The sequence below is a fragment of the Scatophagus argus genome, chromosome 17, assembly GCF_020382885.2.
Source record: "Scatophagus argus isolate fScaArg1 chromosome 17, fScaArg1.pri, whole genome shotgun sequence".
Classification (NCBI taxonomy): Eukaryota; Metazoa; Chordata; class Actinopteri; family Scatophagidae; genus Scatophagus; species Scatophagus argus.
In genome coordinates this window covers 6,443,269-6,463,440 of record NC_058509.1, presented here as the reverse complement: position 1 = coordinate 6,463,440, position 20,172 = coordinate 6,443,269, and the positions used below count along the sequence as shown (strand labels likewise).

At 41.9% G+C, this 20,172-nt stretch overlaps 2 protein-coding genes and 1 non-coding gene across 3 annotated transcripts; all 3 read left to right on the top strand.

Annotated features, from left to right (window-relative positions):
- Positions 1-3,292: 3,292 nt before the first annotated feature.
- Positions 3,293-6,737, top strand: nrm (nurim). Its single transcript, XM_046418523.1, has 4 exons — positions 3,293-3,494; positions 4,469-4,662; positions 4,762-4,938; positions 5,726-6,737. The coding sequence occupies exons 1-4, from the start codon at positions 3,344-3,346 to the stop codon at positions 5,984-5,986; spliced, it is 783 nt and encodes a 260-aa protein (XP_046274479.1). The 5' UTR covers positions 3,293-3,343; the 3' UTR covers positions 5,987-6,737.
- Positions 3,893-3,965, top strand: trnak-cuu. Its single transcript has one exon. It is a non-coding gene; the product is annotated as a tRNA-Lys (tRNA).
- A 1,406-nt stretch (positions 6,738-8,143) lies between the features above and the next one.
- On the top strand, positions 8,144-19,507 carry ppp1r18 (protein phosphatase 1, regulatory subunit 18). Its single transcript, XM_046418097.1, has 4 exons — positions 8,144-8,845; positions 9,179-13,232; positions 16,936-17,189; positions 18,440-19,507. Exons 2-3 carry the CDS (start codon positions 9,246-9,248, stop codon positions 17,143-17,145), a joined length of 4,197 nt encoding a protein of 1,398 aa, XP_046274053.1. The 5' UTR covers positions 8,144-8,845; positions 9,179-9,245; the 3' UTR covers positions 17,146-17,189; positions 18,440-19,507.
- Positions 19,508-20,172: the final 665 nt, after the last annotated feature.

Below are 20,172 nucleotides of genomic sequence, written 5' to 3'. Positions count from 1 at the left end.
ATGTTTTGTTTTTGTCTCACAGAACAGATGAGAAAAGGATTGGAAAAAAATAAAGAAAATTTAGAATGTAAGTTAGCTTTTTAAAAGAAAAATACAACCAAGTCCTGCTCACCAGGCGCTCCGAGCAGATTCACATAAATATCAGCATTTATTTGTGGGTCTGAATTAGGTCAGGACTCAGCACAAATCCACACGGGGGCAGAGCAGTGTCAGCTTGTAATGTCGTTTCAGTTTCCTGTTCAGCAGCCCGATCGAGCACAGAGAGGTTAGTACAGTAACGAATGCACACAAGCGTCCATCTTCCTCGTTATTTAATGGCGACCTCAGTGGGCGCTGCAGGCTGAGAGGCAGCTCCCTTTGTTTCTAATGTCTTTGGTGTGTTTCATTATGTTAATTCATAAAAGAATGAAATGTATTTGAGGATGAAGGCAGATGATTGTTTTTATTTCCTGTTGGTGAGAGACTGCAGCAGCAAAAAGTGACTCATTTGGCAGATTATGCATATAATAAATGTTGGGCTGTGTTAATTATTGTTTCATAAAGATATTATTGTTTTCTTAGAGAAAAAAATCAGCATATTATCTCATATAAATTTGCTGAATGGTTTCATTTAAATGAATGAAACCTCTTGAATTCAAAATTATTTATCTGTTTTTTCATACGAAATGTCTTTCTTAACTCAGAAAATAAATAAATAAATACAACTGCACAGCTTAAGTAAACATTTTGCTCGTATTACTTTTACTTGTGTTTTGAATGCAGTATTTTTAAATCGTTGTATCTGTAATTTTACCAAATTAAATGATCTGAATACGTACTCGATCACATGTGCTGTCATTAGCACAGACTTTTCTTTCACTGAGCTTAGAGACATTTCTCAGCACCAGGTCCCACACTATTTAAATTTACAAATCCATTTGATGCAGATCCAGAGCCAGCAGCATCCAAATACTTCCATTATGATGTTCTAACTTATGCCAAAAGATACCAGCTGGCCTTGTCTGTTGCCACCCTGCTCAGCCAGCCAGCCTGGAGGAGTCAGGGGGTCTGAGGAGCCCCCCGGAGAGACCAAAAGCAAATGCATAAGCGCAGACAGCAGCTCCCCTTACAGCTGTCTGCTCTGCCAGTGAAATCGGACGCCCCGACTGTCGTACTGTAGACTCCAGCAGGCAGAGACAACCGGGAAAAAGTGCTGTAGGAGATGGACTTAAGGCATAAGCTCAGGCCTTTGTGACTGCAGGATGGGATGCGGTGAATATTCACTTTATTTCTTTGTGTTGTCAGTCTGTACGGTATGTTTTCAGGGAATGAAGAGCGGATCAGGTGTCATAGTGACCACGTGTCTGTGTTTCCTCGCCTGTGGTCTGTACCCAGGATGCAGTGCGGCGGTGTACGGCGGAGAGAGAGAGCCTGTCAGCAACCTGATTTTTTCATGTTTTGATGATCTTTATCTTGATGTGTTTAAGGATTTTTGTTTTTTCTCTGTCGGTTTTGTTTATTTGTGATTTGGTCCAAAGAAATAGTTTAAGATCTTGACTATCTTAAAGTTGAACTTTGAACATTATTGAAATACCTTGTTCTGTGTTCTTTGTTTCATGTTCAGGTAAAAATCTTAGCGTCAGGAAGCATCTACTGTGAGGATGATTTTTGGGTAGGATTATCTTGTTTTAGCGTGGCTGTACGCAGAGTTAATTACTGCACAAATCTACGATTTACATCCAGTTTTCAGGCAGACAGTTCATTTGTGAATTGTGTTGTTAATTAATATAGTACTCAGGAGTGTGTACCAGCTGTGGGTATTTAATCATGGACACGGTGAGTATGCATTCATTTACTGTATGTGAATATGAGTACATACATGCAGCATGTGCTCACCAGTCACAAAAGAAATACTCTAGTAGTTAGTAGTGCATCTTCTACTGTGATTGCAGAAATACTGAATAAAAGTACAAAAGCAGTAGCATCAAAATATACTTATAGCACCAGTAAAAGTACTCTTTATTCAGAATGGCTTGTTTGAGACTTATGTAGATTAAATTATAGAGCTATAGTTATTAATGCATTAATATATACATCATTTTAATGTTGTAACTGTTAAAAGTAGGGCTTGAATTTCCATATATATATATATGTATATAATAAGGTCTTTATCCAGTTTAATACACCTGAATTTATTTAACATTTTTTAAAATAATCTGACTCTGCTACCAGTTCCTCAGAATTAGACTTAGGAGGTTAATGTAGTTATACCCCCTCACCCGGCTCTCACATTGTGTGAAGCTCATTTTGCGTCATCGGGTCTTGCAGGCTCGAGGGAGGTCCTGCCACCCGTCCTGTTTGCACTGCGTCGTCTGCAGACGGAGCCTGCAGGGTCAGCCCTTCTCTGTAGACAAACACAGCAGGCTTTACTGCGTCAGCGACTACCACAAGTGAGTTTCTCAGACGAGATGTGTGCCACAGCAATGGGCCAAGCCCTTTAGTTCACACTTCAGAGGAAGGAAACCAGACTCTGCTCAAAAGGCTGCACGTGAGACAAGTCACACCCAGAGTGACCTCACTGTTGAGTTTCTTCATGCTTTCATGGTCCGTGCTGCCCGCAGAGCACCGATCCTGCCAACTGAGATGAGCTGAACTGGTGGTTAAATTAACAGCAAACAGCAATGATTTATACTTGAGTTTCTGAGGAATTATAGTAACAGTTTCCTTCCATTTGTTGACTCTATTCAAGTGGTATCATTTAACAGAAATTACCACGCAGAGCGCTACAGTGGTGAGGTTAACCTCACTGGGGACAGGAGCAGGCTGACACCTTTCTGTGATTTTTTCTATCTTTCTTTCTTTTTTTTTCTTTTGTTTTGCTTTGAATCTGTAGCATTTTGCACAATTTCCTGTCTGTAATAAAGTCAATCCAAAGTCTCGTATTCACATTGTTCATATGAAATTTTGAAAGAAAATGAAAAATGAAATTTTGAAATGAAATGGAAGTTGATTTAGTTCAGTGCAGGTTCTGAGTTAAGCGGGCTGTAACAGATTAAAAGTCTACTCCGGATGAATTTCAGTGACTTGAATACTGTCAGGACAAGAGATGAAAATTACATATACTAATCTATATATTTTATAGAAACAGCCGTGTGAACTATATGATCATAATATCATCAACATGTAATCACATTGCACATTATTTTAAATTCTAACCTATCACATCCCCTGAAAATTCCTACTTTGACTGACTACTAGCTGTAGCGCAAAGCAGCACCACCGTGTGTCGAAACTCGGTACTACCACAAACTTCCCTTCCGGAAGAAACTACAGCGGAATGAAATGAAGGTAACCGCTGATTGAAATGGCGTCAATCACGATACGGGGCTGTGCTCTCTGCACCGTGTCCCTGCTTAACTTTGCGTTTGTTTTCATATCCGGTGCAGACTTCATTCATTTCATATCATTTAGAGCCATTTACCACAACATCACCGGGGAGACGACACTCTGTCAAGGTAAGTTTGCGTACGCGAACTGCTTCTGGCAGGCGACCAGGATAAGTGATCGTTAGCTAACTTAACTTTGTTGGATGTTGTCAGTGAAACTTTGCTAATGTGAGATGACTTTCAGGTCTTGCCTGGTTGCTATTACTTCGCCGTAACAATGGCTGCATCAATAAAGGATGTTTTGTGACATGAATGAAATCATGATTTTTCATGGTGTGCAAAAACGTACAAAACTCACTAACTTAGGCAAGTTAGCTTCTGTGTTGTACCACAAACACGACAGTCTAGTCCTGTAATAAGCACTCGCAAGTAAAAACTAAATAAACGAATAAACTGTATAAATATGCAGTACATAACGTCTTTATGTGTTTAGTTGAAGTAGCTATCACAGAGCGATGAACTTCAGCGCCCGGCTAGCTCAGTCGGTAGAGCATGAGACTCTTAATCTCAGGGTCGTGGGTTCGAGCCCCACGTTGGGCGGCCAACATTTTTCGCTGTCACATAGAAAATGGTCAAGATTTCAAATTCAGTACCTCCTCGGATGCTTTGTTCCTGATATATGGCTCGTTTTTCAACTGTGCAAAAAGAAAACGAGCTGAAATAAACACTGTCAACAAACGCGGGTCCCTGATGCAAAGCACACCTAATATGTCCGTTTATTTTACTGGAGAATAAAGTCAAACCAAATAACAAATAACCAACTTTCAGTTATTGTCTGGACTGAGCAGCATGTTCATATGCTTTCTAATTTTGGCAGACTGAGTAAGCTGCAGCTTCACCTTAAGTCTTAGCTTTTTTTTAAGTGTGATTTTGAAGAGTGAAATAAAGGTAAATCAATCAGTGACAATGACCGTTGTTTACATTATGACAAATAACTTTCTAATGGCTATATTTCAATGCTGAATGTGCAATACTCTAATTCCAAGTGTAACTGGGGATTGAACTTTGAGGTGACCTTTCTTCTCTTGTTGACATCATTTAAGACTCCATACCGTGGTCTGTGGCTCTGCAGGACAGCTCCGTCCTCAGGTCTCTTGTTGTGGATCTGGGACTGCTGGCTCTCTTCACTACCCAGCACAGCCTGCTTGCCTGGTCCCCTGTCAAACAGGGACTCCAGTCAGTGCTGGGAGCCCTGAACAGGACAGCTTACTGCTTCACCACTGCGCTGGCCCTCCAGGTGCAGCAACACACAGATTCTTGCACGTAAAAGGTTGTTTTTATGACCATAGTTTTATAAAACATGTTGTTTCTCTCGTTATTTTCCTCTGTCGTTTAGATCTTGATGCGTTGCTGGCAGCCGGTGACCGGCGCCCCCTGTCTGTGGTCAGTGCGTCATGCACCGTGGAGTATCTGGTTCCCTCTGCTATGCTTCTCTCTGCACTTCCTCTGCTGGGCTATCATCTGCAGCATCCTCATGATCTTTGATTACCCGGAACTAATGGGCATCAAGCAGGTAACCCGATCCTCATCAATGTCCTGTACTTTATATTTTTTATATACTTTTTAAATACTAAAAAATCTCCATGATTTGCAACTCTTTTCACATGCGGTTCTTTACTTGGCTCCCTCCAAGCAATATTCAAAATGAAGTGTAAAGTAAAAAAAACAGAGAATTTAAGACATAAAATAGTGCAGAAGGTTAAATATAGGAATATAATATGTATATAAAATAAAATTTGCAGTGACTTGTAAGTAATAATAGTGTAAAGGTGGCATGAAAGAGCAAGTTTGTGATACAGTAAGTCTGACTTCTTGTGGTTGTTTGTGTGATTTTTTTGTAATTATTATTATTTTGGTAGAGAGGCTTCTTCAAATCAAGATTGGGCAGGTTAAAGTAGCCATAGCTGTACTGATTATCATAGTCCAACTTATTACCTAAAGCCGGAACCATATGATTAACTCATTTGTGTCTACAAGCTGTCAGAATTGAACTTCTAAACCCAAACGTCGCACACGAGACAAACCTCGTTGGGCTCAGATGACATCAGCAAGAGGATTAACATTTCAGTTAATCAAACAGGCAATTCATTCAAGAGCCAACGCCGCAATCCACATCCTTCCATTATTACGACCCTCGTTTTGATTTGGTGCCGAAGCATGACATATTAAGAAAAGATTAAATTAAGTGTGACATCTGCAGTCTGTGACAGCGATTGTGAAAACCTCTAAGATGTCACGTGAATAGGCTGACTTGCTGTTGGCTCTGCTGCTCAGCTTAATTTGTCTCCCGGGTTTCTCAGGTGTATTACGAGTGTCTCGGTTTAGGTGACCCCCTGTCTCACAAGTCACCTCATGCCCAGCGCCTCCTGTCCCACCTGCGCCACCCGGTGTGCCTCGAGCTGGCCGTCGTGTTGTGGCTCCTGCCGGCCTTGACCCTGGACAGACTCCTGCTGGCGGGAACTCTGTCGACCTACCTGGCCCTGGCACACTCTCTGGACAAACAGGATTTAGCCTACCTCTGCGTCCAGCTTAAAGGCAAGATGCAGCTCTTGACCGAGTGAAGCGAACGTCCTCTTACTGCTGTAATGTGAAACTGCCTTAATATGAAATAATGTGCTAAAATCAGACCTCTCAGTGAGCTGGGTTACCTGCTGTGCTGAATAAGAACAAAACAAACACGTTCAAACTGATTTTTATTTTTTGCACCTTGACACTGTATTTTTATTTTCACTGCAAGAGACATTTTATTCCACTGTTTGAAAACCCCAAAATCTCCTCGTACTGATCAGGATGTTTTGGTGTTTTCAAAACGCGGGTGGCATCAAATTGTATGTTTATCATAGTTTATTTATAGGCTGTTACCTTCCATGTGAGAACTGCCGTATTTCTCGTCACACTACTTTCAGATTTAACTGTCATACTGGGATTTTTCACACTGACAAAAGGGGGGGGATACACCTTTGTTTTTCACCTTTGTTGCAGCTATAATGAAAAACAAGTCTCGCTGACATTTCTGCATCACCTGCTTTGCATTGTGCTTGGGACACGTCAGCATGAATGTGAGATTCTTAAGAATCTTTTTAAAAAAATTGGTAACAGCTGAGAAAGCAGTGTTCCTACATATGAACTTCAAAGTACTGTAATTTAACATGTGTTGTACGCAGTGGCGGGCCGTGCATTTGGTACCTGGGCCTTCAGTGTGGACATACCTGACTTAATCCACCTCTTAATACACTATCATGTCGCAATTATATATATATAAAAAAAAAACATTGATACGATCCAAAAACGCAATATGACAAGACGTGACTACCGTACAACCGCAACTGTGTCATGTACATCATCCGGAGCAGTTCAGAACTGCTAGTCGCACTTGGCTGTGACTTTTGCTCTGAGCGACCAATCAGAGGACGGAAGAATGCTGATGCTCCCCGGGGTTGACTAGCTGGAGAGGATTCTGAAATCTGATTGGTTAAAGAAACAGCCAGTGGCTAATATAGTCTAAATTGTGTGGGCCAGCACTACTGATTCCTGGGCAGATTAGACTGACACATAGAATCTGAAATCTGATTGGACAAAAATATCCACATACACGTACTGGAAGCGGTGCAGCCGCGAGACATGCTACGAAATGAAAAGAATAAACTGTTGGGAATAAATTAATACGATTTCATGGAACAAATATTAGAATTTAGCGTGTAAATGTAGGTCAGTGCTTCTGATAGTGTTTAGGCCAGCAGAGACTTGGCCTTGCTGGCCCTGACGGCCCTTCACTGGTTGTACACTAGTATTAGTTTTACCGTCTCTGCATTGTGTCCTCACTAACTTTAAGTATTTTCAAGACCATGTTGAATAAATGCAGTAAAGATTTTCATTGCAGTTGTGGTGTATTTTTCTATGTCTTCTTGTCAGATCTGTTGTTAATTTTTAAGGGCCAAGTCATACTAGTTTGAAAAGTTTGACTGCGTTTTCTATTGACTATGCATTTGTTAATGCTGTTTTATGTGAGCCATCAGGACGACAGAGACATTTTCTCTCTGGCAAAAAGCCACATCATCTGTATCTCCAATCACAAGTGAAATTTCACAGGAGAATAACCAGAACACGTTAGAAATTTGGAGTCTTGATCTCAGGTTGCGAATTAAAGATGAGAATTGAGATGAAAACACGCTAAGTTTCCAGTTTATCAGGTGCACCTGGTCAAAACTGAGGCAGTTCAAACCGGTGCAGTCCTGAGGTACTTTGACCTCTGATCATTTTGGAGGCTGGAGGTTGTGATGCTGTTGAGCTGAGATGAGTTTCTGGTATTTAACCTTCCATCGTTGATATAAAATGTTTAGAAACATAGAAATGATTTGATGATGATTTGATAGGAAAATAAAATATTGTGCTGCTGCTTGCACCAAAACAAATAGTTGGAAAGTAAAATTTACTGGGTCTTCTAAAAAATAATTTAAGAAAAGGAAATAGAAATGGTGGAAGAAAAGAAGAAGAAGAAAAATAAATAATTAACTGAACCTACTAGTACTGCACCATACTAGACAACTTATATGATTTATTCTGAAATACAAGCTTAAAATTGTACTTTTGTTAATGAAGTTTGGCTAAAGACTGAATAAAACTTTCCAACATGAATCAGTGGACGACAAAATTCAGATGTACACCAAACAGCAAACTAAATATCAGTTTGTTTCCACTAACGACACTCATTTATCGTGTTATGATTATTAATATGTATATTTTGGCGTTTTTCTGATCATTTTCAGGTGGATTAAGTTGCGTGTTTTTATTCCGTTGTCTCAGTGAAAGACGAGTGCAGCGAACATTAGAAGAAGTGCGGCTGCATGTTATGTGCTGACATGAAAACATGCAAATAATCAGGACTTCAAACAGTAAAGTATCCTTAAAAACATGCTACGTGACTTCAACTGATCATGTGTGGTCTGCTTCAGGTAGAGCTCTGTGCTGTACGCCAACACCACCTCCACCTCTCCTCCAATTAGCCCTGCGGGACGAAAGGATGAGACGAAGGAGGGGTTGGTGCCCGGGCAGACGGCTATGTTCTTTAAACGCCTTTTCTTAGGCCCGACAATATGGTGTGTGCCACTAAACTCTCCTGACGGAATTTAATGTAATTATCGGATTACAGCGCTGGAGCTCTGAAGCTGGAAATATTTACTACAGTCCCGACGACGGGACGTGTTTTCATGCACTGCCAGGTCGCGGGTTGGTTAGACTGGGTCTCACAGCGTCCTTAAACCTTTCGTTTTGATACCATAAATTAATCTGTTGGTTATTGACGAAGGGGGTTTGGCGTGGAGGAGTGGAGCGCATTACGCACAGCCGAGACGCACAAGTGGAGATGACAACGGCAAAGTCGGACTGGATTTAGTGATATCTTTCTAAAAACTGGGGTTTTGGTGAGTTTGACATGTTAGACTGAAGCAGAAAGTCCATATTGTGCTGTGAGTTAGTTTGATGAAGTTAATGTTGTTATTTTGACTACAACTTTAAAGCTAGACTGAGTGGACAACAGGTCAGGACTGCAGGCTTATGCTGACACATTTTGTCCCATATTTAGCGTGATTCTGCATTCTTTTTCATTTTATGCTATTAGACATGATGAAGACCCACAAACATGATATTATGGAGTTTTTATGTCCCAAAAGTTCAGTTTTAGGGTGGTGCACACAGCTGTTTAACATGGTTGTGAGAGAAGGATAATTTTATGTCATTCTTTTCCTTATTTGCAGACACTTTCCCAGAGGCTCTTAAGACAAAAGCCAGCCATCTTGTCCAAAAAGCGGCACCTTTTCTGTTATGTCTGTCTCCTCTCTGCCCGAATGGAAGCAACTCCTGCTGGAGAGAAAAAGGAGAGAGGAGGAGGAGCGAGAGAGGAGAGAGAAACAGGAGGAGGAGAAGTTGGCCAGCATGCCTGCCTGGAAGCGAGGGATCATCCAGAGGAGAAAGGCAAAGCAGGACAGTTTGGGTGACAGAGAAAAGGAGAAAGATGTCTGCCTGCTTCAGGTGGATGTCAGATCTCCTTCTGATGGTCTGAGTGACACGGACAGCTCGGTAACAGTCAATATGGGGAGCGAACTGTCACTTAGTCCAGATCCTGGGCAATGGCTGGATGCAGAGGTCAAACCAGTGAGTCAGGTGTCTGTAGAAACTATAGTTCCTGTCCACGAAAACCCATTTATTCGCACTCAGAGTTCATGGAGGAAGGGCAAGGATGCAGAAGTAGGGAATGAGCCAGAAGCTAAGGAGAGGGAGAAAGACAAACTGAGCCCCAGGAGTCAAGATGGGGAGTCAGGAAGAGGAAGAGATATAGGGCTGAAAATAGAGAGATTCAAAGATTTAAGTGAGGGACAGGAAAAAGAGAGGGGTAGGGATAGAAGTCAAGGAAGAGAAAGCAAAGGGGTTTGGGAAAAAGATAAAAGTCAATGGAAAGAGCCTGTTAAGGATGCAGTCAGGGAGCGCGAATTCCTCAAAGTAGGAAAAGACGAGGAGGAAAAAGAAACAGATCCACCGTCTAGTTCGTTTTCTCCCCTCGTCCCTTGTCTTCGAACTATCCGAGCCGACAATATCATCATCATCGAGCAGGACAGGAAAAGCAGCGACGAGAGAAGGAGCAGATGGAGGGAGACCGAGAAGGAGAGGCCCGAGGAGGACCACCAGGCTAAGAGAGGGATGAAGATGGACCTGAGGGAAATTCTGGCTGGAGGAGGAAGCGTCACTGAGATCCGAGCCTCTGAGGTTCTGATCATAAAGCCTTCCGCAAACCCCGAAGAGAGGAATCCAACAGGAGGAGGAGGAAGCGGGAAAGGTTTGAATAGAGAGGATGGAGAGATGAAAGGCCACATGGATGGAAGGCGTGAGACTGTGGGCAGGGAGCTAAGAACAGACCTATCTTGGCTAAGAGAAAAGGAGAAAGAGAGACCATGGGGCCAGGCTACAGTTATTAAAGAAGACCGAAAGGACAGCTTGGATGATAATGTGTTTGTTGACAGAGGAGGGAGGGTCAGTCAGCTCCTGAGTAAATTCGGAGAGCACCCCAAGCTTCCATCTCGATCCAAAAGCTCTGATAATTTTCTCCGGTCTGGGAGGAGAAAATATTCAAACGATGAAGATGACCACCGATCTGAGGCAGACTGGAGAAACATGCTATTGAAAGGTGTGCCGAAACGTTCATTTAGCTTTTCTGACCGTGTCATCTGTGCCAAGGAGAATGGTTTAGCTGATGACGAGTATTATGGGAGGGAAATGCGTGAAAGGACACATTCAGAAAAGAGTGTGGGGAAGGAAACCTCAGCTAGGATCAAACTTGGGTGCGCACGACTTTTAGATAAAGACAGGTTTGCAAAGCGTAGAGAGAGACATTTTAAAAATGAGGATGAAAAGGGGGAGGGCACCCAGAGGAGAAATGAGGCAGAAATCACGATCCAACACAAGAGTGAAGTTAAGAAATTCGAACCCGTTGACATAAGGGCTGCGGAAAAGGCGAGTGATGCAGATGGAGACGAGGGGTTCACTGTGGCATCGGTCAAAAACACAGAGGGAATCTCGTTTGCTAGGAGAGTACCAATCAGGCAGGACGGGAAAGCGAGAGCTGAAAGAGAAGTGAAGCGACTGACGGGGGAGAAAGGTTTAGAGAGGGAGCTGAGTGTAGACAAAGATTTAGAGGCGGGGGGACAGGCTGAGGCACAAGTTTCAAACAAAAAGGTGTCTGACTTTCAGAGAGAGGAGAGACTTGAGAGCACAATCTCACCTGAGAGTTGTGTCGTCGCTGTGACAGCAGAGCTTGCCAGCCCGTGTCACGCTGCTGAAAGTCAGTACAGACATGAATCAGCTTTCACAGAGTGCTCCAGTCTACTCTGTACTGTCACAGATAAGGTTCAAGACCCCCATAGAGGACCAGAGTGGAGTAGCATAGGACCTCGAGGACCTAACCTAACACACACTGTTTTGTCCCAACACACGGAGGATCTTATGAGTAACGTACAAAAAATAGGAGAGACAACTGTTTATGACAACGGGAAAGGAGAAAGGCTTTACAGGGATGCTTATGAAGTGACCCAAGAGAGCAAAGAGGAGGTGCAAATTTACAGCGATACTGAATCAGAGACCCTCATATATGATGTAAGCCCGAAATCCCCCAAAAGAAATGCTGGGATTCCTCCAGGTCCCCTGGAGATTCAAATTCCCACAACTGTGTTTTACGTTGCCGAAGAAATGGTGGAGAAAAAAAAAGCCAGAGATCAAAGTAACAAGGGGCAAGACTGGGAAGAAGGTAAGGGGGTTGAGAGGAGGGATAGCTGGAGGATTGGAAAACCCCTGAGCCGCATTGAGTCCTTGCGAGAGAAAATCAGACAAAGAGAGCTGGAGCGGCTGAAACAAATAGAGTCACAAGATGGAGGTGCGAGAGAAAGTGCAGAGATAAACACCACTCAGACAGCTGAGCACAGGCATGACGAGAGGGGAAGTGAAATAGAGAAAGAATGGGAAGCTGCAGTTCATATGCGGAAGAGGTTGGTCGAAGTGAGGGGACAGGAAGACGAGGCAGAGCAGACATCCATGACTGCTTCTGACGTCACGCCGGAAGTCAGCGTGTTGAAAACCTGCTCTGAGCTTCCTGCTTCTGTCCAAGTCTCACAAGTTGACAGAGGAGAGGAAGTAACAAGTGGGTACGCCACCGCTCCCTCTGAAGCTATCTCTGATAGCTTTCAGGTATCTGAGGATAAAGATGAGCCTGTGAATCATGTGGAAGAACAGCTGAAGCACTACGAGAACAGCGAAGAACGGGAGAAGGAGGAAGAGGAGCTCTCCGAGGAGGGATTAGAGGAATATACACCGCCTCTCGATCCGGTGCAATCTCTTTCGCCTTCGCCACCTCATCCCAACTCCCTCACAGCCATGAGCTCGATCTACAACTTGGATATAATTGGCTCGAGGTCAGGCTTGTCTCTGAGGGAGAGGACTGCAGATATCCCATCAGTACGCCTTGTTAAAGCACAGCCCCTTGTGCCAGGCCCAGAGCAGGACAACACCAGCGCAGTCCCAGGTGAAGACATTTGTGTAGTTCAGTCGTTACGACGACATTTAAACCAGCTTCAGCTGAAACGGCAGGAAAGGTTGTCCAGCACTTCTCCTCTGGACAGAGAGACCAAGGGGCAGCAGAGCCCTGAAGGACTTTTAAAATGCAGAGTAAAGGATGATGCCAAGACGCAGGAGAAAGATCAAGAAATGTGTAATCCCAAAGTGTCTCCTCAGACTGGTCATCCGCTAACATCTCAGCTCAAAGAGGTCAACCATGTTGTCACCATCAACAAGATTAAGAAACTCTTTAATCATGCTCCGACCCCAGCCTCGTCCCCGAGCTCCCAATCTCCCGCCCAGTCTCCTAACGCCTCTCCTTCTCCCACCCCATCGCCCACACTATTCTCCATCAGGAGTGCCTCTGGCGGTGTAGTTAAGAGAGGTGCCACTATCACAATAACTCCAAGAAAGCCTGCTGGAGAGGGAGGAGGAGGAGGGGGAGGAGGAGGAGTGACGGGTTCTACAACAGGGTCTACAACAGGGTCTACAGCAGGGTCTACAACAGGGTCTACGGCGGGGTCTACAACGGGATCCACAGCTGCAGGGTTGACTCCAGAAAAGACATCGTCACAGCAGACACAGACGGCCTCCGCTGGGGTCGAGCCAGCGAAGAAGAAGTACCCCACAGTGGATGAGATTGAGGTGATTGGTGGATACCAGAATCAGCAGAAGTCCTGTCTGATCAAGAACAGAGGGACTCCGAAAAAGGTGAGTGAAGACTGCAGTATGTTATAGTTATATCAAGCATGTCATATCAGACTTATTGGCTTCTTAACCATACATGATACATGGCGTCAAAAAGCAGAGGAGAAATTGTCTGGATGATTAAGATGAAGAACGATTAAGCCAGGTTTCAAAGCGATGGTCCTTCCCCTGATTTCTAAATATCAGCAGAGGTGGTCCAGAGGGCATCACCTTGTGCCACCTGTCTGATGGCCATCAAGCAGAATCCCCTTTCTACTGTGAGAACATCCCTTCTGATTGAGAAGTGCAGTCGCAGAGACCAACCTAAGCTGGTTAAGGCCTTATCAAGCACGGCATCTTGATTCCGAGCCATAAAATCCTGGAGTGATCAGCTTTGCCGTTTGCTTCTGCCATCTAAATCTTTGCAGGCTTTTGACTTTTACTGTGTGATAAAGCACTCACCATGCATATTTCAGCCACACGTGTGAGTGGTGGCAAAACCGACAAATCTTTGGATATTTATAGTTTACAATGGGGAGGAGGAAGATCAAGAAATGTGTAAAAGTACAGTTTATCACTTTGTTTGTTGGTCTGTGGCCTTTATAAGGTCAACATAAAAGTGTTTGATATAGTGCCCCTTAATTTTTTTTAAGCTTCTGCAGAAAGAAACCGTTAATGCTGCAGGCTTCAGATGCAGAACAGTACAGCAGGAAACCACAATGACAACCAACGACAGCCTGTTTTGTCTGCCTCCCTAACATCACATGCTCATTTGTGTGAGTGCATGCTAGACCAAATGGGTATTTACAGTAATTCAGGCTGAGCAGTTTCAACTCAAACTACGCGTGAACTTACTACTGGAGTCAAAGTTTATATTAGGACTTTCTGTTTCCTCTTTTAAACTTTTCCTGAATCTAGTCTTTGTTTGAGAAAGAGTGGCGGATGGGGTCTTGTATAATAAAGGAGAAAACTGGATGACACAGTTCATCAGCAGAGCAGAAATGAACTTTGTGTGTACACCGTCCTTTGATGACGGATCAGACTGTATTTAGCTGTTTCACTACGCCCCAACTCCCTATTAGAAGACTGTTAGTCCTTCTGGCTGAATGTTTTTCCACATAAGAGTTGTTAAGCCGCTGCTAATTTCCCCCTCTGTCTGCAAACAAGTGTGTTGCTGGCTGCTTCCTTGTTCCCTTGCACCAATTCTGCCATTTTTGTTGAGTCAGCTCTCCCTTCCTCTCAGACAAATCTCTCTTTGTGTCTCCTTGATTGTTTCCTAGCACGACTTTGATTTGTTAGAGTGGAGCCTTGGCAAACGGTTTTTGACCGCGCTGACCCTCCACTGCGTGGCTGAGCATTACTGATAGCAGGCCGCCAGCTCTTAGTCTGACGTGGGTGACACAAAGAGAAAGAAGGAAGAGTAAAGATGTGAGGGTAACATGATGTTACTCTAACTGACTAACTTTTTCACGTCAAGGACCCATAAACTGACACAAATTAGATCACGGACCCCCCCAGATTTTGTCTCAGGGTCCTACATCTTATAGGAAATTTGCTTTTAGGTATTTTATTACAGAAGGACACCTTGATCAAAATATTTAGACATCCTCTCATTGTGTTACTCACGGATGGAATTATAGTGAAAATAAAATAATTCCCTTTTTTTTTTTTTTCTTGGGACCTCTTGGAACCACCTCAAGGACCCCCGAGAGTCCATGAACCCCACTTTGAGAACCACTGGTCTAACTTGTCAAAAATGACAGTTTGTCAGCCACTCTGAGAGGATTAAAGATGATTATATGCTCGTTGTTTGGTCTAACGGAAACTCCCTGTCACGCTGCATGTTTTTGCCCACTTCCTCTTTCAAAGCTCTTTACTTCTTCCAGGCAAGAGACACACATCAACACAAGGAAGCGATGCTCCATCCATTTTTAAATCGCCAAATGCGACTCAGAGCCTAAACTGTTTTAGTGCAGGGCCATCTGTTTCAGACTGGACTACTGTAATCCGCACAAGCGTGAAAGAGAAACTAGGGTTTCGGTGCTATGCTCTGTGTAATAATTTCTCAAAATGGCCCATTACTGTGAATTCTTATTAAATAAACAATCACTCATCTATTCGCACAGTCTTCCATAGCTGTGGCCATAGCTTTAAGGTGCTGATTCTCTGACCACCTGCTGCTTTCTCCTTGCCGCCCTTCAGACTGTTTGACGTCAGGCCTCCTCCTCATCTGAACCACACCATCATGTCACAGTGGGGGGGTGACCTGCTTGCTCCTTGTCTGCCTCCTCCTCTTTTTCCTCTACATTTCCCTCTTCCTATGTTATGCTTTTTGTCTTGAACCGCCTGTCCAGCAAACTTGCAGCATTGACTCAACTCAGACTCTTGAAGCAAAAATCTGAATTTTTCGTCAAAATTTACGTATTAATCTGCATTAGAATTTTCTGTCTGCGTGTACTATATTCTAAGCAACCCCATACCCACTTTTTTGTCTTCTTGAACTATAAAAAACATAATTTATTGGTCAGCCTGCGATTTGAAAATGTGTAGCCCAAAATCTCTCTGAACACAGACAGGAAAAAAGGCAGCGTTGAACCTGTAAAGAATACTTCTTTAAATATGAAATCTTACTAATGAAAACTTCCCTACTCTTTCAGTTTCTGTCTCTCACCCATTGCCTCTTCTGTCCTGCTGCGTTAGCTCGGGTTAATCAGGTTCAGGGAGGGAGGATTAGCCTCCTGTGCCTTAGCATGATTTGCCCAGCCTCAGAGCTATTATCTGCACTCCTCTGCCGGTCGCAACGCTAACTCGTATAGTGTGGACAATGTGGTGACCACACATTATGTCTGCACCTCTGGGCCTCTGGGTGTCTTTACTACCGCACACATCCAGGCCTCAGTGCTGAGCGGCTGTGATTACAAGCTACACTGTGGATGTGCTGAATTGACCTATCAGGTCTGTTTACACCACGCTGACGTTCGAGTAAACAAACGCCATATGAATATCCTTCAGTCCAGGCAAAGACAAACTAAACACCACAGAGGCTCACTTTTTCTTTTCCACACTTGTTGCAAGCTAACTGCTGCTGCATGTGTTTTGTTTATCCTCATGAAGACAGTCTTTCTCTGAGTAATCAGTAAGTTAGTGCATGAAGTGTCAGTCAGTAAGTACTCTGCAGTGTATCAGCTGGGTTAAGCCTTGTGGCATGCTGTCAGTTAACATTACACTGACTGAGTACAAACGTCTCACAGGCTGAGACTCTCCTCGGTGCCTCAAAGCTGTGCCCAGTTGGTACAGAAAATACACTGCCTAATCTGACTTATAAAACAGTTTTATAATCAATTGACAAATGCTTTTTAAAAAACAAAGCTTAATTATTTAATTTTAAGTTTTTGTTTTCCAGTCATATCATCATCATCTGATTTTATTTAAATTTCTGATATCTCAAAGCAAATTACAGGTAACTTCTGTATTTAAATCTTGTATGTAGATCAACAATGTGTAATGTAATCAACATTTTGTTACCCTTGTCTCAGTCATATGTTTATGTCATTTTACCTCAGTCAATAGATGCAAGTAGACAGAGTGGTCAGTACAGAGCAGAATATGAACACAAAACATACGAAACATGGCACAAGACCTACAATAATCAAAAGCAAATGAGAAAAACATACTTAACTAGATCTGATTAAAATGAAAATAATTCTGTCTGTACTCATGTTTACAGGCAAAGGTGTGTTTCAACGAGGAGAATCTAGAGCAGGTGTGTGAGTACCCTTCAGAGACCTCCATGCTGACTAATTCCCCCTACCCTCATGACTGGTGGAGGCAGCAGGGAGCGGAGGCGAAGGAGGACGAGGATGAGGATGAACCAGAGGGAGGACTGATCATGTCCAAATCACAAAAAGCTCGGGGATTGCAATTTGACAAGGTCTAAGAATGGGTCAGTGCCGCCCCCTTCTCAAAAAAGCACAACATGTGGTGAGTCAGATCATTTCTCCATTCACATCTTGTAGACTCACTGTAAGTTTGGACTGTACTCAACCTAAGATGGCAAATTTCTATTTCCTGTCTGTTTATTTTCATGTGTGCTGTCGTAGAGAAGAGAGTTGGAGTGCCTGAACCTTCCTTAAATGTTGCATCTGTCAATATTTTTCTTATTGTTAAAAAATATTAAGAAAAAAACAATGTCGGTGATGAATTTATCCTTTAACAAGTATTTCCTGTGAAGCCAAATATATCCTGATATAGCTTAGGCGGTTTCTCTGTGCCGTATGTTACGCCGCTGTTGCACCGGTTCACTGAGTCAGTCCCACATAGCATAAATACTCAGTACAACAACAAATGTGTAATTATGTGCAATTAAAAATCCAGCAAATGCACCACTTCCTCCTGTTGGAGAAACGTTAGCTAAAAATTACAGCGCCCAGCTGATTTTGTAAATTATTACGATTTTTGCTAATTAAATAATATATTTGTGACCCCTTTTTAAAGATTTAAAAAGTTTGAGATTTCACAGGTAATGAATTGGCTTGGGATGGAAATTTAGAGGATAGAGACTAAAGACTAAAATGTGCCAGTCAGTGACAATTAGCGGTCCAAGCTTCTGTTAATTCTCACTGCACTATGTTGCCATTTTGCTCTCAGTAATGTACATTATTTCAGTGGGTATAGAGTTACTAAGGAGGGGAAAAAACTGTCAGAGTTTGCAAGCTAAATGTTAGCAAGCTAAAAGTCAGTTTGTTAGCTTGTTTGCTAATGTAACAAGAATTGCGCACAGGTTATACAACAGTCCTGTTTTTACAGTGACGCTGTTGTCATAGCTGTTTACAAAACATTTGTAGACGAGAAGAAGAAGAGATGTTTCAACACAGACAATATGCTACAGCAGCTTCCTTAATTTTACTTCTCCCCCTCAAGAAAATCCATTGACCACTGCAATTGAGCTAACAGATTTTGGTGTGAAATTTTGTGACTGGGTTTTCTAACATCTTGGTTTTTGTATTTTCATATGACATGTCAGCGGAGGCTAGCAGGAAATAATGCATTACATTGGTTTCAAATGCACCAATGAAAAATGTACATTTTGTCTGTGATGTTATTTGAGAGCAAATGAAATAGTAATGATCCTCACAAAGCCATAAATGTCCCTGTTGGTGAAGATAAAATAAAAAATAAAACATAAATTCTAGATTCACCTTATTTACCCTCCATCTCTCTCTGTTTTCCAGATGAGTCTTCCCCTCCGTAGAAGCCAGTCACCTCGCCAAATTTGCCCGTGTGATCAGACCATCAATGTTTTGTTGAACGATATCATGCAATTTTTATTGTGTTTTGTTGCATTTGAATTATTTTGGATTGCGTGCTGTGAAGTGAGTATTTGTAATCCCTATGGAGGTTTGTTTTGACCATAGCATCAGGATGAATGAAAATGTGCAGTACAGTTTGGTTGAAAAAAGGGAACATAATTGTCTTTACTGGAGAAAATATGACTTAGTTTTATTTTCAATGAATCTGAGGGGAAAATATGAATGTATAAGTGCGGTACATATTATGAAAGACCCTCAGGAATGCGCTGAAGGATCACTTGTCTATGCAATAAAATTAAACTCAGATTTTATTTTTTAGTTCATATATTTGATAGATTCTTTTATGTTAAATACTTAAATTTGTAAATTTAAGTCAGCATTGCCTCAGCACAGAAGAGTGATGTTTATATCATCTGGTTTCATGTGCCTGCTGGATTTGCCCATATATATGACATGACGATCAATTTATATAGATATTTGTATATTTATATGTAACAATTATATTTTCTTGTCTGCAGCCTTTTGCAAAAACCTCCTCTCAGCGGGTGTTGTGTTGAACGTTGCAGGAACAGGGATGGTGCAATGTGACGATGTTTAGATGTCTGGTTTGTGGGGTTTAATTGAGCCTTACTGTTCACGGTGACAGCTATGGTAACAGTTCAGCTAATGTCTGTGGATATAAATAAAGGTATTATTTTGTTATTTTTTTTCGTGTGGAGGTGGAGGGAGAGCTGTGTGTGTGAAAGTCCCTGAGAGGAAGAAGAGCTGAGAAAACAAACTATTTAAGTAACAGATAAAGGTGGCCAAAAGTGATCTGCTATCTGATTTTTGGCTGTATTAAAGTTTAATACAATACTTGTACTTCTTATTTGTAAATTCATACGTCAATTGGTTAAAAAAGATGCAAATTCTTTGCAAGCAATTTTTTTCTATGAAAGTTGAAGAAGCTGGCTTCAAGAGAAAAAATGTAATAAATGTCTCTGAAAAAGGTCATGTCTCTTCTTTTATTTGTTAGGAGCACTTACAAAGTGTTGGATTCCCCAGGATTTTCTCCCTTTTATCATAATGATGTTTCTCATATGTTTTCAAGTGAATCGTGATCTTCCTCAGCATATGGAAGTTTACCAGTAAGTTGTGAAACATTAAATTTACTTTTTCTCCTGAACACTTCAAGAAATATAAATTTGAGGTTCTTCCTTTTGAGTATTTTCATGTCTTTCTAGTCTATACATATATATTCTACATATATATATATATTCTACTACAATTTAGAGAGAAAAAAATTATTTTTACTTTAGTTACAACTTGCTTGAATCAGTAAATTAATGATTAACAGAAAACTGACACTTAATGACCATTATTTAAGTCTTTTCATGATACAATAACAAAATATAAATAAAAGAACATTTTTCATATCATTTTGAGGTTTGTAATACTGGTTTGACAAAACAAGGATTGTGAAGGTGTCACTTCAGACTTGGTCTGATTATGATGGCATTTATTTAACCATTTTTTAATTTAAAGTGTCACGGGACAGTTTTCCGCATCAACGCCGACTAAATTTTTAAATCTGACAACAAAAACAACCCAAATTTGCTTTATCTCTAAGCGTTCTTTAAGTTTTTAAATGTCCTATTTCTTTTTCTTTGACCATT

Bases quoted from the DNA above. Each gene is read 5' to 3' on its own strand.
- nrm (XM_046418523.1), top strand. From the start codon at position 3,344: ATGGCGTCAATCACGATACGGGGCTGTGCTCTCTGCACCGTGTCCCTG. The intron at 4,663-4,761 runs GTGCAGCAACAC...TCTGTCGTTTAG, and splicing joins CCACTGCGCTGGCCCTCCAG to ATCTTGATGCGTTGCTGGCA. The intron at 4,939-5,725 runs GTAACCCGATCC...CGGGTTTCTCAG, and splicing joins AACTAATGGGCATCAAGCAG to GTGTATTACGAGTGTCTCGG.
- ppp1r18 (XM_046418097.1), top strand. From the start codon at position 9,246: ATGTCTGTCTCCTCTCTGCCCGAATGGAAGCAACTCCTGCTGGAGAGA. The intron at 13,233-16,935 runs GTGAGTGAAGAC...TCATGTTTACAG, and splicing joins ACAGAGGGACTCCGAAAAAG to GCAAAGGTGTGTTTCAACGA.